The sequence below is a fragment of the Telopea speciosissima genome, chromosome 9, assembly GCF_018873765.1.
Source record: "Telopea speciosissima isolate NSW1024214 ecotype Mountain lineage chromosome 9, Tspe_v1, whole genome shotgun sequence".
Classification (NCBI taxonomy): Eukaryota; Viridiplantae; Streptophyta; class Magnoliopsida; order Proteales; family Proteaceae; genus Telopea; species Telopea speciosissima.
In genome coordinates, this window is record NC_057924.1 from 6367704 (window position 1) to 6382954 (window position 15251).

The 15251-nt window shown below is 37.6% G+C and overlaps 2 protein-coding genes across 2 annotated transcripts; one reads left to right on the forward strand and one right to left on the reverse strand.

The window, feature by feature from the left end:
• Nucleotides 1–428: 428 nt before the first annotated feature.
• LOC122641154 (arogenate dehydratase/prephenate dehydratase 1, chloroplastic-like) lies at nt 429–8009 on the forward strand. The gene is made up of 11 exons (XM_043834488.1): nt 429–749; nt 2052–2119; nt 2197–2289; nt 2374–2574; nt 3043–3123; nt 3221–3316; nt 4991–5068; nt 5144–5233; nt 5320–5387; nt 6210–6291; nt 7840–8009. Exons 1-11 carry the CDS (start codon nt 464–466, stop codon nt 7894–7896), a joined length of 1200 nt encoding a protein of 399 aa, XP_043690423.1. The 5' UTR covers nt 429–463; the 3' UTR covers nt 7897–8009.
• Nucleotides 8010–9785: 1776 nt separating this feature from the next.
• LOC122639624 (lactoylglutathione lyase GLX1) lies at nt 9786–15018 on the reverse strand. Its single transcript, XM_043832497.1, has 9 exons — nt 14986–15018; nt 14356–14492; nt 14124–14248; nt 12957–13021; nt 12176–12388; nt 11276–11323; nt 11040–11147; nt 10811–10963; nt 9786–10020 (listed from the first exon to the last, which is right to left on the reverse strand). Exons 2-9 carry the CDS (start codon nt 14469–14471, stop codon nt 9970–9972), a joined length of 879 nt encoding a protein of 292 aa, XP_043688432.1. The 5' UTR covers nt 14472–14492; nt 14986–15018; the 3' UTR covers nt 9786–9969.
• Nucleotides 15019–15251: the final 233 nt, after the last annotated feature.

The window sequence follows — 15251 nt, forward strand, 5'->3', positions numbered from 1 at the left end:
ACATGATTTCCAGCCCTGTTTTGGGAAAACCTGTGGGTAACTGATGGAGAAAGAGAAGCACGAGATTGGAGATGCTTCAAATCAAATGGGTAAAATTCGTAAGTTGATTCTTCCCCTTCAAAAGTTGCCTTGACCCATCATCCGTCCATGTTCATCGAATGTCGAAGTTAAAAACTTACGATTAATGAAACAATGTAAGTTTCTGGTTGGGAAAACGTGTCTCCAAAGATCCGTTCACCTACTTCTCTTTCCTGGCCTTCGCTTGTCAGTCTCTGTACACCAGTTCAACCCCATTCCTTACTTGAAATACCCACTCCACCAGCGTTGGTGGGTTCCACTGCTATTTATTCTTTGCTCTCTAAAAAATTCCGTACTGGGTTTGCATTAATGCATTCTGTTCTTCGGAATGAGAAGCATTATTAAGCCTATCCAGTGAGTTTTGTGACCGAACAGCTTGTCTGTAATGGCTTCCAAGGCTGTTGCTGTTTGGGGATCTTATGTTTGTCAATTGGGTAGGGGAGATTCGGACTCTCGGCGTTCTGGGTTTGTTTTGAAATGGAACAGAGATATTGAGAGGAGCTGTAAAGTTGGGCGTATTTGTGTTTCCGGACATTTTACTGCTCTTCTGGCCACAAAGCCTGTTGAGGATGAGAATCCGACGTCACCCACGGTTGAATTGCAGCGGTTGGTTGAACTGTATGAGAATAACGAGTCCAAGATATTACACAAGGATTTGAATCCTCTTCCAAGTGGGTTATATTATTTCTGTTTCTTTAGTATTTTGGGTTTCTCCTTTGTAAATGTTGTACATTAGAATCTGTAAGAATTGCAGACTTTGGTGAATGTTGGTAATTTTGACTGCCATTTTGTTCTTCTTGGTGGTTCATTTGACTGTGATGCTTGTTAGCAGATTAAGCTTCTTCTCAATCAGCAAATTCTCGAGTCAGTTACCTCCAAGTTCGAACCATTAGAAAATACTGTTAAATTTTATACATTTGTATATCCATATATTTCTAGAGCTAGTTTTACACGCTATGTGAATCTGTCTGGTATTAGAGATCTTGCTCCCTGGGTTCTTTTCTCTTTGTATGTTAGTATACATACTTCTTTGTCAATCCTATATAAGACTTCTGTCCATGTGTTTTTTTCCCCTGTATGTAGTTTGGTGAGGTGGAACAGGGAAGTAGAGGTTGGAATTTCAAACATTTTAATGGTCTACCATGTTTTTTGTATTTGACTGTCATCATAAAAGGATGGTATGGTTATTGTTACTATTATTGAATCAATGGCAAAAATTCTTGTAAAAGCCAGGTACATAAGTGATAAACTCATTCTACTTTAGTATATGATGTTTATGGGATTTGCTTTCCACCTGAGGCATTTCTAGTCTCTTAAACCAAGACTTGTCTGAGAATAACACCTCATTATGAAATATAACATAGTTGTCATGCTGCCAAGATGAGGCCAAGGTGCCCAAGAAAAATTTCACACTACAGGTATATTTGCCATATTCCTTATTTTTTTTCTTTCATATCCCGTGCATGGCTTCCATATTACAGGTATATTTCCTTCATCATCTGATCATCGCTGCCTTTAAACATAACACCACTGATCGTGAGGGCATACCATGACACCTTTTGGCAACTTGCATGTGTGTGTGTGTGTGTGTGTGTGTCTGTATGGAGGGTGGGTGGATGTAGACATAGTAATCAACATGGTTAATGGTGGGTTGTTAGAAGATGTAAACAAGTTTTGGCCCCCGCCTGTGTAACAAACTATATTAACAAGCTGGCATCTTCATGTTGGTAGAGTCTCATACACCATTTAGCCATATCTTCGAGGAAGCAGGAACTACTTGGCTATCCTTTACTGTCTCATCATTGCCATGACTTCTTTGATGCACTTTCACTATATCTCATTCATTATTATGCTCCACCTTTACAATTCTGTGACAATATGCTTGCATGTTTGCCAAAGGGTCCCATTTTTTCTACTGAACCTTTTTTGTTTATTTGCAATTACAAAGTTTTGATGATTTACATGAATAACAGGACCATTATCTGCAACTGATCTTTCCCCTTCGGAAAAAGATGGCTTCAAGGTGCGCGTAGCATATCAGGTATGTTGTTTGTTTAACAACCTATTGCACTAAAATGACTTTTTTGATTGTTACAATCGTTGTGTCATCTGATGCAGGGACTACCTGGTGCATATAGCGAGGCTGCTGTCCTCAAAGCATATCCCAAGTGTGAGGCGGTTCCCTGTGATCAGTTTGAAGCTGCATTCAAGGTTTGACAGATGCCACTGTACAGGATTTGCAATTGAATAAATACCTATCATTTCCAGCTTATAAAATTGATTCCTGTTTCACAGGCAGTTGAACTGTGGCTGGCTGATAAAGCAGTTCTCCCCATTGAGAATTCCTTAGGTGGGAGCATCCATCGCAATTATGATTTACTTCTTCGCCATAGGCTGCATATTGTGGGTGAGGTGCAGTTAGCCGTTAACCACTGCCTTCTGGGACTACCCGGTGTGAGAAAGGAGGAGCTAAAACGTATTTTAAGCCATCCCCAAGTCAGTCATTCCCTTCCACCAACATTCTTCGATTTATTAAAAGAGGAAACCAGGTTCTTTGGGTAGAATACTGCTGAGCTCTATGCCAGGATCTGTTTTGGTTCATGCAGCAGGGGCTCATCTATCCATGCTGTCCAAACTCTAAAGGTTACGCCAGTAATTGGATATGTCCTAACATTGGTTCCATCAGATGGTCCCTGTGTCTTGACAAGTTATTTTGGGGTTAAATGTTGTTGAAAATATGATATGGTTGGGGATAGGGTTCGCAGATTGTATCATATTTAGGCTACGGTCGATCCAGTTGGTCGCCAGAATTTGGATGATCAGGTTACATGAATCCATGCTCCTAGTGTGTGGATCCCCACCTACGGCTGAGTCTATTGAACATACAAACACATCTTCTTCTGCTTCTTCGTGAACTTGAAGCTTTAGATCCTAAAGTTGTCTTATGCATCGAATTGTTTGCAGGCACTTGCTCACTGTGAGAATACACTCAGTAAGTTAGGTGTTGTCAGAGAAAGTGTGGATGATACTGCCGGTGCTGCTCAGGTTGTGAATATGGATGTCTATTTCTGTGATTGTTTTAGTTTAACTAAATTATAGTCTGAGGTTATTGTGCTTATCACTCTCAGAACTTTTGGGCCAGTTTGTAGCTGCAAGTGGCCTGAGAGATATTGGAGCTGTTGCAAGTGCTCGAGCTGCAGAGATATATGGGCTTAACATACTTTCAGAAAAAATACAGGTATGGTTTTTGTTAGCTTTCTCCTAGCTCCATCATCTATTTTGTGGATTTGTCTTTAATTGTTGACAAGAAAAATGTGATTCTATGGATAATGAATTGAGCCAAATACTGTATACCATGTAGTCCGTTGTTTCATCAATCCAGACTTTTATTCAGTAATTTGTTACCTCTTGAATGGACAAGTCCCTACATTCATGATGCCCTGTTTCTTTTCCCAACCAAAATATTGGAGCTGGGCACCATAAATGTGGCTCAAATCATCAATCCTGTAAGTTCATTGATTTCATACAAAAAAAAAAGCTTAATTTGAGGTTTCTTTTTTCAATATAGGAGTTTTAGTTCTTTGTCAGATGAGTTAACTTTTGCTGGTTCAAAATTTCCCCATACATTTGGCTTGTAGCCAGAATATTTGCTGGTTATCATTGAGTATGAATAGAGTTTCACTATTTTGGGCGCCATCTAGAGGTGTTGTGATTGACGTTTAAATGATAATGATGATTTGAAGAACTATTGCTGCTGGTTTGGTGTTTAATTCAATTCTCTTGAAGGTATGAAGTTTACAATTCACTCTGGATGTGATTCTTGGAGCCCTACTGGAGTAAAGCTTGCAGAACCTATTGCTTCTCTTCTCTATTTCCATATTATTTTTCCTTCTTTTTATTTTCCGAGTAAGATATAATCACATCGTAAGCCTATACCAATCACACCATAAACCTTCATTGTTAGTTTCAAAAAATTGTGTACATTCTCATATCCATCAATCGCTTTGCAAATCTGATTTACCAAACTTTTAACACCTGCTGCAGTTCTAAATTCTCTTTAGTCCATATTTTGCAAACCTACGACCTTACTTTTTTACCATCTTTCATATTACCAAATTCCTAAATAACCTCTAATTTTCTATTGTGGAAATCTCCAGACTCTACTTGTAGAAATTATTGTAATTGAGCCCCACCCATAATAACTCCCAGGACCCCAATTGTCTTGCCATATTTTCCATATGACTCTTTCTGGTTGGAATTAAAATGAAGGGAAATGAAATTAAAATAACAATAAAATGGAAAATTTTTAATCATTAGCAATAATGGTTGTGTAACTTGCTCAAAATTTTACTAACTGTACTAATTTCATTTTACTTCACTTTTTCAGACTAGAATAACAAAATATGATAGGGCTGGAATCTATTGAAAATTTTAATTACCATAATTAGTAAGATTCTCAAGTTTGTTATGCATTCATGATCAGACTGTACAGGAAGCAGTCAAATTATAGCATTGAATGGTTTTCTAATTGAATCAGACTGTTCTAATTTCTAAATCTTTTGGATTTCAAAATCTTGGATATAGTTGGGGCTGTCTGACTGTATCTGTCCAGTATGTGTCCACAGGGTATTGATACTGTGGTTATGTGAAGGTATCAGGTTATCGTGGATAATGGTTAAACTTCAAACAAGAGCTTGAAGGAAGCAAAGAGTAACAATGATCTGTCCTATAAGAATTCTGACATTTGCCGCATGTTTTGGGTGCTTGTATAATATTTTAGTATCTAATGAAATTTAAGCGCTATTTTTTCTCATGAAGTTTCATTGTCATGTAGATGGAGAATGTTTGCATTTTTTTTTTCATTGCTTCAAATCTAAGGATGTTTGACTTGCTTACATAATGCACTGGGCAGGATGATTCTGAAAATATAACCCGTTTTCTGATACTTGCAAGGGAACCTATAATTCCTAGAACTGACCGACCTTTCAAGGTAAGATTGCTTCTTTTCTCCTATTATTGCATTGTGCTTACCCCTTTCAAAGCATTAATTTCATTTTTCTTTTAGACAAGCATTGTCTTCACCCTGGATGAAGGCCCAGGAGTAATGTTTAAAGCCTTGGCGTTGTTTGCTCTGCGGGGTATTAATTTGACAAAGGTACCTTCAAATTCGAGTTTGGTTTTGTTTTTATCCTTTAGACTGCAAGCTTCAATCATTATCTTCTCCTTTATATGAAACTTCAGATTGAAAGCCGACCACAAAGAAAGCAGCCATTGAGGGTTGTCGATGACTCTAACACTGGGTGTGCCAAGTGAGTGCCATTTCCCTTCGGGGTTGAGAATCTAAAATACATACTCAGACTACCTTGCAGTCATTACTTATTATCCATCACTGGGGTATAAATGTGAAACATTTTGGCTAACAAAAATAAACAGAAACATCAACATTTAACACTTAGAAATGATAATACTCACATTATATCATTAATTGAATTTATACAAGGTCATATATAATTGGTAATTGATAATCTAGATTTCATCTAGATTCTAGTGGTACTTACCTCTCCAAATTCCTGGCTGGGGCAGGTGTTAACTCGTTTGCTTGGCAAAATCAAATAAAATTAGAATAAAAAATGAATATCAAAATTTAAAGGGTTGATAATTAAGATACCTAACAAAAAAGTAAATGAACAAGTAGTAGCTCTCCAACATGTGCATTACGTTAATGCATATTTATTTATTTATTTTTTTTTGCAAATGTATAGTAGCGATGTATGTTTGACGATGCCCCAGCCCCATCCCCCGGGTTTTCTCAAATGTATAGTAGTGATGTATTGGTGGCTCAAAGATATAGGGTAGTCAACATTGTAAATTTTTGAAAAATAAAGTGTCCTTGTTTCGTAGCTGAAGCTGACAAGATTTGAATAATCCAATTTCTACTGTATCAGAAATCAATCTTCAATCTGTGTTTTAAGTCTGCTATTGTTAAAAAATTTACTCCATTTAATCATTAGCTCCTCTTAATTTTCTCTTGTACAATTTGGAAGAGAATCTTCCAAGTTTGGAAAAGTTGATCTTTTTATTTTTAATGAGATCCTTTCATGCTGTCTAAGTGATTTTTTTTTTTGTTGCAGGTATTTTGACTACCTTTTCTATTTTGATTTTGAAGCTTCAATGGCAGACCCTCGTGCACAAAATGCTTTGGGAAACCTGCAGGTCTGGTTTTTATCATTTCTGGTTTTGCTTTTCACCTATAATTATGTCAAATTACTAATTTCTATTATTGATCTGCTAACGAGTTTGTCATTTCTATTAGTTGATCTGCTAAGTCTGTATTCTGATGTTTATGGCAGAAAAATTATGAGCTCCCCCCCCCCCCACCCCTTTTCTCTCTTAAGTTCTACGTTGCTTTTTTTTTTTTGGCACTTCTCTATTTGACATTCTGTTACATACCAACAAAGATGCATGGTCATGTTGGATTTATTTTACTCTGGCAAATTATGTTGTCCCTGTTTTGTTTTATATCCAGGTGAAGAGTTACCAGTTCTTGTAATTATACTGTTCTAGTATGTTGTCTTCTAGGGTTGTATTTTATTACTGCTCTCTTTTCGAATAAGATTGTTCATCAGAGGGGGGGGGGGTTACCAGGTAAACACTTCATCCAAAACCAAAGGAGGGGAGAAAAAAAAATGAAAAACTATGATTAGTGTTTTCTTGTACCCTGGGAGCCACTAATACCCACTACCCAACTGTTCTTTCCTATGTAGGTCGATCTGCAATGAACACGACCATTACTAAAGTGAATATTCCCCACCATTCTTGGATGGTGATTTCAACGAAGATATTAAATTTTAGTCTAGACTGAAATAAATCTACTTGGTAAATAAATAAACGATTTCATCTGAAATTTGAAATATTTTGGTGCTTTCGACAAGGATTAATTTTTTGTTACAATCCCCTTGGATATGTTACAACTGTTTCCATTGAAATGGGAGAAATGCTTCAACCAACAATTCTTTTCAACTAAACCAGTTCTTGGCCCTGATTTTTAAGATATTGGGTGTTCAGCAAATCTATTTGTTAAAGTGTACCGTGAGGGGGAGTGTTGTGTACCATGGGATAATGGGATAATGTTGAGTTGTAATATGCTTTTAGTTATTTACCTTTTATCGTAATTAGACTTACTCTTTAGTAGGTTTCCTACTAAAAATAGATTACTTGATGTAAGTAGACTTTTTTGTTGCTTGCCAAGATGTGCCTCTACTCATAGGATACGCACAAACTGGCCCTGTCATGTGCTAAAAACCACTCACAATTAACTAGTGCTTGATGCATTGGGTTAAGAACTTCATTTAGAAGCTTGGTTACCAACCTCTGTAACTAGATTTTTTCATTGGTACTTATGCCATTTCTTCCCTAGTGTTATTCAACATCAAGCACCATTACTAATCGAGATTAGGCATTTTCCTGCATGCTGTTCACCTTCTACATGGTCACTTTGGGACCTCACGTGTTGCCCCTGGCTTGAGTAAACTTGGTGTTGTAATTTTTGGATGTAGTTTTCCTTGATTTGTTGGGGCAATACTTGAATTTTTTTTTTGTCAACAAGCAGTTGGTGTTCATGAAACCTTTCCAATGCTGGATATGAAAATTGATTTGCTTATGAGGTCTTACTATCTTAGAGAAATGATGGTCCTTAGACTCAGTTTTCTTTTTCGTTTTTTGGGTGAAATGGCATCTAAAAACCTCTTTATATTTTTGCAGGAGTTTGCAACATTTCTTCGGGTCCTTGGTTCCTATCCCATGGATACAGTCCTATAGATGCCCTCCATCCCTGGAGGCAGTTTTTTATTTTGTCTCGGTTCATGAAGCCTGCAGGACAAAGACGGTCAATCCTAATGTTTCAAACATGTTAGATCCTGTTCAAGCTGGTGGAAGAGAAGTCTTGAGAGATAGATTTTTGAGAACTACTGTAGGAAGATCTGTTGTACTACAGAATTGAATCATGTTTATTTTTAATAATTATTCTGAAGAATTTCTCTTGCAGAGGCTTATAAGCACAAGGTGCACATATAATCAACATACCTGTTTGATATGAGTACACTTTCTGGTCACGTGTGATTGTGGAACCTATGATTGGATCCCTTGATCTCATTTATGTGAAATGTCTTCTCCTCAACTAGAATAATTATAGTCAAGGGAGGCTTCATTGTCCATAGACAGTTCTTGGTTCAGTTAGCTTCAACTACAGAAGGTGATGACCATTTGTTCTACTACTAGTGAAACTTCTCTATGGCTATGGAGAATTGGTAACTTACGAGTGGGTTCTGCTTAGTTGAAGTTCTTCGTCGTAATGCATGGAGATAACTCTCTTCCAGTTTTTTTTTTTTTGTTTTGCCTCAGAAGTTGCTGTATTTGCATGGCAGAATTCCGTCTTTGTTTTGCCTGTTATATGATTCTTATTCAATAATGATTGGTGATGATACTGTCTATATGTATATGTTTTCTCTTTACGCGAAGGTATTCCCTCTACATAGATCTTCTACAGCTTTGGAAAATTTTTCTGCCTGACTTGTGAAAGTACTGTGTAATTGGACCGTATTTAGCCCAGAGGGTGAAAACTGAGGGGCTTGAGGAACTGGCTAGGTATCTGTTTTTGCTAGTAAGATGGGGCAGGAGCTGCTTGCTTAGGTGCTGGTGCTGACATTCCACATAATCCACGCCAATCTACTCATGAAATGATTTTGCCAGGGCTCAGTTTGGTAACAAGTGAACTGAAGTGAAGAATTTTGGGTGGGTGGAGTGAAATTTAAGGAGGATGTTATGTGAAAATATAGAATGTTTGTTTTTATTTTATCTTAATTTGTTTGTTAAATAAATACCATTTGGCTCGAAGAGGAAAAAAATTTGTTGATTTTGCTTTCTTTTCTTCACTCAATTCTTACCAATTGAACCCTGGGGCTCTATGTTACAAATATAGTGTAGAAACTAGGGGTAGAACACAAGTCAGATTCTGGCTCAACTTTGAACCAAATCAGCATTACGGTATTAGTTGAGGTTTCCCACCGCTGCAGGGTTTGAGGAGGGTCATAATGTACATATACAGCCTTATTTTGCGGAGAGACTGTTTCCAGATAGGGCTGTAAACAGATCGAATTCGGCTCGGATAGTGCTATATCCGCATCCCCATCCGCATCCGATTAGCTATCGGACGGATTCGGATAGTGCTAACAGGATACGGACACCGATACAGATCGAACATTTTATCCATTTACATGTAAATATAGCTTTTCAGATAGCTATAGCTTATCCATATCCGCATCCGTTTAGCTTTCGGACGGATTCGGTTAGTGCTAAACGGATACAGACACGGATACAAATTTTGGCTATTCATTTACACCCCTATTTTCAGAGACTCGAACCCATGACCACTTGGTCACACTGGAGCAACCTTACCGTTGCACTAAGGTCCACAATTGTTTTACCCGAAAAAAAAAAAAAAAAGGTCCACAATTGACCAATGTAAGAATAAAGTACATAAAAATGATACTACAACGCGCATACCATTTAACACTAAATTTCACATAGATAAGGTCCATCTAATATGCAACATCTGAGGTTCGTAAAAAGGCCAGCTAGATACATTCAGTCATAAGCCCACTTGTTAGATCGAAGAGGCCCTAAATAGCAATAGCAATAGCAATAGCATAGGAACACAAAGCACACACTCTCAGATTTTGTCTTATAATTGGACATTCAGAAACAGTGCTTGAACATAGTTTAAATTCTATGTAAGTATAAGCATATTTCTGGGCGGGTGTCGAAAATTCTGTTTATTCGCCCCATGACTAGAAATCTGGAGGCATAACCCAATGATGAAGTCCTTGTGCACGATTATTCTTTCTTTGGAAGCTCCCTCAAGAAATCTTCATTGTCAACCAAGACCTAGAAAGAAAAAGCAATACAACCTTTACATGAGCCAGGCAGCAATCAAATGTACACACACCCAAAAAATAGTAAATAAATACAAGAATAAAAGTTGTGTTGTGGCTCCACAGTAAAATAATAGACAAATTCTCACTGGCCCAGGATCATAGTAAACATTAATCGAAGCCAATTAGTAGAATTTACACAACATGAAAATCAGCACAAGGGTTTTTATGTGCTCAAGAGTGCATGCACTGGCTCACTGATAAAACGCATATTGGTGAAGTAGATGGCTGACAAGTTAACCCTAAGTCCTAAAAACATGAAATTCAGCTCACAACTGATGGTCCAATTCCAGGTGTGAAAAGCAAATTAATTGGTTGATTGAACATCATATCTCATGGAATCAACCATAAACTTGCACAGAGAGAGAGAGAGAGAGAGAGAGGGGTGGGGCAAGGACTACAAAGTTCAATTACAATATCATGAACTAGTTTTGCTGCAATGAGTTTTCCTATAGAGGAAGACAAACAAAGGGGTTGTGATGTCAAAGTTTGTCTTCCGGAAGGCCCAGAGTATGGCCTAATCCCAGGGGATACCCTGACAATTTCACAGCATGGCCTCTCTCATAAGGAGATGGTGGCCTGATGACTGAGGTAGAGGTTGTGGAAAGTATAATAGGAGTCTTCCTTTTTTTTTTTTAAATTATTATTTTGGATGGTGCAGAGGAAGATTAAGGGTAGAAATTGCTTTCATGCAATATGACGAAAAAGTATTAAAAGAGACTCACTTCTATCAGAAGACTTACCGTTTTCCAGCCATCTGGATCAAGGAAAGAGGTAATTTTGGTGTTGATCCCAGGAAGTGGGCCTGGTTGCCGAGTAATTTTTCCTCCAAGCTCTTGGGTAACCAGATTAACAACTTCAGCACTTTTATATACATCTCCAGTACTTATGGCAACCTAGAAATGGATTTTCCATTGATCAGAAAGATTTGCTTTGAATTGACAAATTTTACAATAGGAGCTTGCCACTAACCTGTGCATATGCGGTTCCTTTGGTGTATTCTGTCACACCATAGTTGTACGTCAACTCCATAACAGTCGTTTCATACTCGTCAGCATAACCCATCATTGCAAGAGTATACTGTAAATAACATGCAAAATAAACCACTTTGTAATATGTCTCCAGCCACAGCATATTGACATGACTTCTACTATCATGCTGCAAAAATAGATTACATGAATGGAGTCTCAAGTACAAAGCAAACTAACCTTCTGTTCAGGTCTATCAATCTTTCTCAATAGTTTCATACCCACGGCCTGCAAGCAGGTAGAGCCAGCAAAATCATAGAGAAAATCAAATGACAGATTAATGATCTACAGGAAGAGTAGGTATAAACAAAAGCCATCAGTAGGCAATGGTGTTGCTTTGGAGTGGTAAAAAAAAGATGGAGTAAATTATTGCTTGATGCAGTAAAGAGTTGGATCCTGCGGTTCTCATATAGAACCTGGTCCACATGTTGGTCCAAGACCAGCACCAAGCCAAGCCCAGACCTTGTGGGTAGGCTGGCTACAACCTGGCCTAATGAGTTTATTTTATATGGTTCCTTTTTTGGTCCACTTGGGTTTCGTTATTTTGGAACAGCTGCTGGAGAAGACTTTTAGTATTCTTAGTGTATTTTAGAATTCCAAGAGTTAGTTAATTTTCTTGGTTTATGTTTTCTATGTATGGGTTTTAGTTTCTAGGCATTGGAATTCTATTTAATCTTGGAATTCCAACATTCCATTTAATTCAAGTTGATGTAACCAAGGGGCTGTTAAGCCTTCTTTTCCCCTATATAATGAAATTGTGGATATTTTGAGATAAATCATAAGAATTTATCTTTTGACACTGACATGACCCAGCCCAATTCTTGATTTCTCCTCATCCATTTAAATGCATGAAAGCACTGAAAATAAAACACAGGTTACCACGTAGTAACAAAGAACCAAGGGATCTAAAGTCTATTTTCTTTGCAGTTTGATGGAGTCTCACAAAATAAGTTGATGGCTTTGTTCTGAAATCTGAAAATCTTCAATATACATTTTTAAGAAAGTTGTACTCATTACAGAGATCAGACTAGAACACATATGCAATAATCAGAGACTAGAAAAAAAAAAAAAAAAACTTACCTTCTCATAGAACTTGATAGAGCGATCTAGGTCACCCACACGCAGCATAACTTGACACAGTGGTTCAGGAGTAGGACCCCTTTGGATCAGCTCAAACAGATAGCCATCTGGGTCCTTCACAAAAGCAATGACGCTTGACCCCCCTTTAACTGGACCAGGTTCACGGGTGACAACACCACCCTTGGCACGTGCATTTTCAACCAATTTATAGACCTGGATTACGAAGTTTAGTAGTGTATATCACCAACTATGCAATTAATATCATGTCTGAAAATAAAGAAAATCTAAATGACAACATTATTGGTGTCATTTAGTTTGTCACCATACCACAATTTCTTGCTGAGTGGTAGACATGGCTGGGTTCAAGTGACAGAGGACCTCACACCCATCAATAGTCAAACTGAAGCTTGAAACAATAAAAGGAAGTGGCCAAAAAGTGGATGTAAAGTTTTATAAATTTACAAAAATGCCATTTCATGTAGTAGCATGTTCAGAATTTTTTGTTACTTTGGATTCATTTTTGAGGCACTTCTATTAGTTGTTTGAGATTGAAATTTGATGCATGAGACCAGTATGGTGTGTCCCTATCACAAGGACCCAGCAGCAGTTAAAGCTTTCTTCCATGGTGAAGCACACTGAGAAAGCCCAGTAGCACACCCAGCGATCAAACTACTTCGCTCCCAATCATGTCTGCCACTTGGCAATTTTGTGCCAGCTTAATCAACACCATTTATAGTGTTTATCTTAACAAACCCAATCTTAAATAATAAATTATTCATACATCTTCAGTTGCAATTGCAAAATGTCCAAAGCCTGTTCCAATATCATATTTGTCCACCCCATAGTCTGTGAATCAAGGAGAAAAGTGAATGTATCAAACCTGAAACTCAACAAAAACAAAGAAAATACAAGGCAGAAAGCTACAAATACAGGGACAGAAGAATAAAAATCTAAAAGTCTCTTCTCGTTTTGGCCTCCTAAGACAAGCAAACTGGGATTGCAGGAGTCTACAAAATATAAGAATATGTTTCTACTGATGTAAGTGATTGGATGCTAAAATGAACTGTCGAAATTAAGCACTAATAACGTATGTTAAAGACAATAATCAAATAAATGCTTTCCCAGCACCCTAATGCAGTGATGGTCTAACTTTAATAGATTATAGGGATCAAATTATGGAGCATAATGTGGCCAACCAAGAAATAAAAGGTATATTGACTGATGGTTACTGATTTGGATGAGTAGCAAGATTGTAGAAGATGATGTTATAAATTAATGCATCCACAGGAAATTAGAGTAGCCCCAAGCTGCCAACAGGCAACATGGGAGAAGATGAGGGAGGTTGACAGTGATGGTCCAGTCAAGTAGAATGAAGATGAATGACTGCACCAATGATATGGTGAGAAATGAGAATTGAAGGTGGTGATGATAGAAAGGGTAAGAAACAACTTGAGTCGAAGCAGGTAGGAGGCATGAGGACTTGTGATTTAGTCGGAATATGACTCTAGATATAGCAAAATGGTGGTACAGGATTTGTGTAGAAATTGGAATAAAAATTGTTGAATTCAGCTGAGTTGAGCTGAGATGAAACATCCCTGACGACATAAGAAGATTAACTGTTCACTTATTTCATATGTAGAATATGAAACAGGGCAAACAGAAATTGGGTGATAAACGTATCAAGTTGCTGCAATCAATGACTTACAATTACATTAACACAGTAGATAAGTGTTTCTTTAATTAAGTGAACTGACTACTTGCATATCTCCCCAACCTCCCTAAAAAACAAAATTAATGCCTCATCGACCACTCAAAAATTGACATAGATAGGGATCAATGAAAAGGGCAATTTCAATAAAAAAACATCAATGATCCTAATTAAATAAAATGCTAACAGGAACACCAAAATGAAGAATATTAAGGAACGTTAGAAGATAGTTTGCCATACTGTATGTCAACTCCACAACAAAATTTGTTTCTTCAGGCCCAAATCCAAGAAATGCATTTGAGTACTTCTCTTCGGGAACGTCCCTTTTCCGCAAGAGCTGCATTCCAAAACCTTCGGTGTAAAACCTGATTATCACAATTTAGCATACATTGGTCATCCAATGGAAAATCGCTCCATCTATTCATATCTCATAATTGATAAAGCTTCAGACAAAAATAGAAAAAGGTATTACTTAATGGTGCGATCGAGATCCCCAACTCGATACACAGCATGTAGGAGCCGGCGCTTATCTGTCTTTGCCCATTCCAACAAATTCTCACTGGGAACAGACGCCTCAGTTTCAGCCATTGTCAACTAAGTCCGATTTCTCTGATAAAGATTTCAAAATCAGGTAAATGTCATCCATGACTATCATAATGTAAAATCGAGATTTTCCCCCAAGCATAGATCAGAATTTACAATTATGAAAAAATATTTGAGTCCACTATCTATCGCGACTTGGGACATTCATGATGAAATTTGCCCATAAAAATTGCCTCTAAAATCACTGGAAATGACACCAAATCATTCAGAAGTTAAGAAAAGATATAGTTGCATGAGAATATCTCATTTATTTCGAAGGATTAGCTATGATCCTTCTAGACAGCTTAGCATTGCAATTCATAGATCAAGCAAAAGAGCGACACAACGGATAATTAAATAGAACTCCAAAACTGTGGATCAAGAAGTTTTGAAAGTGAATAAGATCAAATAAAAACCACCTAATCCCTTGCTTCTACAAACAAGACTTCACTCATAGACGCACTGATGACTGAACCACTCGGCACAGAGAGAGAGAGAGAGATGAGAGGTGTTGACTTACCAGAAAGATCGACGAACAAATGGTAGCAGGCGAGTTAGTGAGCAACTGGAAGTGTTACCTCACTGCCTTTATATCATTGCCATAATTGCAACAGTGCCCGCATGCCGCTATTATGTGGTGAACCGCACACAAGTTTCATGCTGATCATGGTTTAAGGTATCCGGTCGATACCGATCCAGTTCCCCCTGAATCGGTCTAAATTGAACAGAATTGCCCCTGCTTTATAATTAAAAAAAAAATTTATTAATTTTTAATCCATAGGACTA

Bases quoted from the DNA above. Each gene is read 5' to 3' on its own strand.
- LOC122641154 (XM_043834488.1), top strand. From the start codon at position 464: ATGGCTTCCAAGGCTGTTGCTGTTTGGGGATCTTATGTTTGTCAATTG. The intron at 3,124-3,220 runs GTTGTGAATATG...CTTTTGGGCCAG, and splicing joins ATACTGCCGGTGCTGCTCAG to TTTGTAGCTGCAAGTGGCCT. The intron at 6,292-7,839 runs GTCTGGTTTTTA...ATATTTTTGCAG, and splicing joins ATGCTTTGGGAAACCTGCAG to GAGTTTGCAACATTTCTTCG.
- LOC122639624 (XM_043832497.1), bottom strand. From the start codon at position 14,471: ATGGCTGAAACTGAGGCGTCTGTTCCCAGTGAGAATTTGTTGGAATGG. The intron at 11,324-12,175 runs GTAAGTTTTTTT...ACCTGCTTGCAG, and splicing joins CTATCAAGTTCTATGAGAAG to GCCGTGGGTATGAAACTATT. The intron at 11,148-11,275 runs GTTAGTTTGCTT...TGTTATTTACAG, and splicing joins TTGATAGACCTGAACAGAAG to TATACTCTTGCAATGATGGG.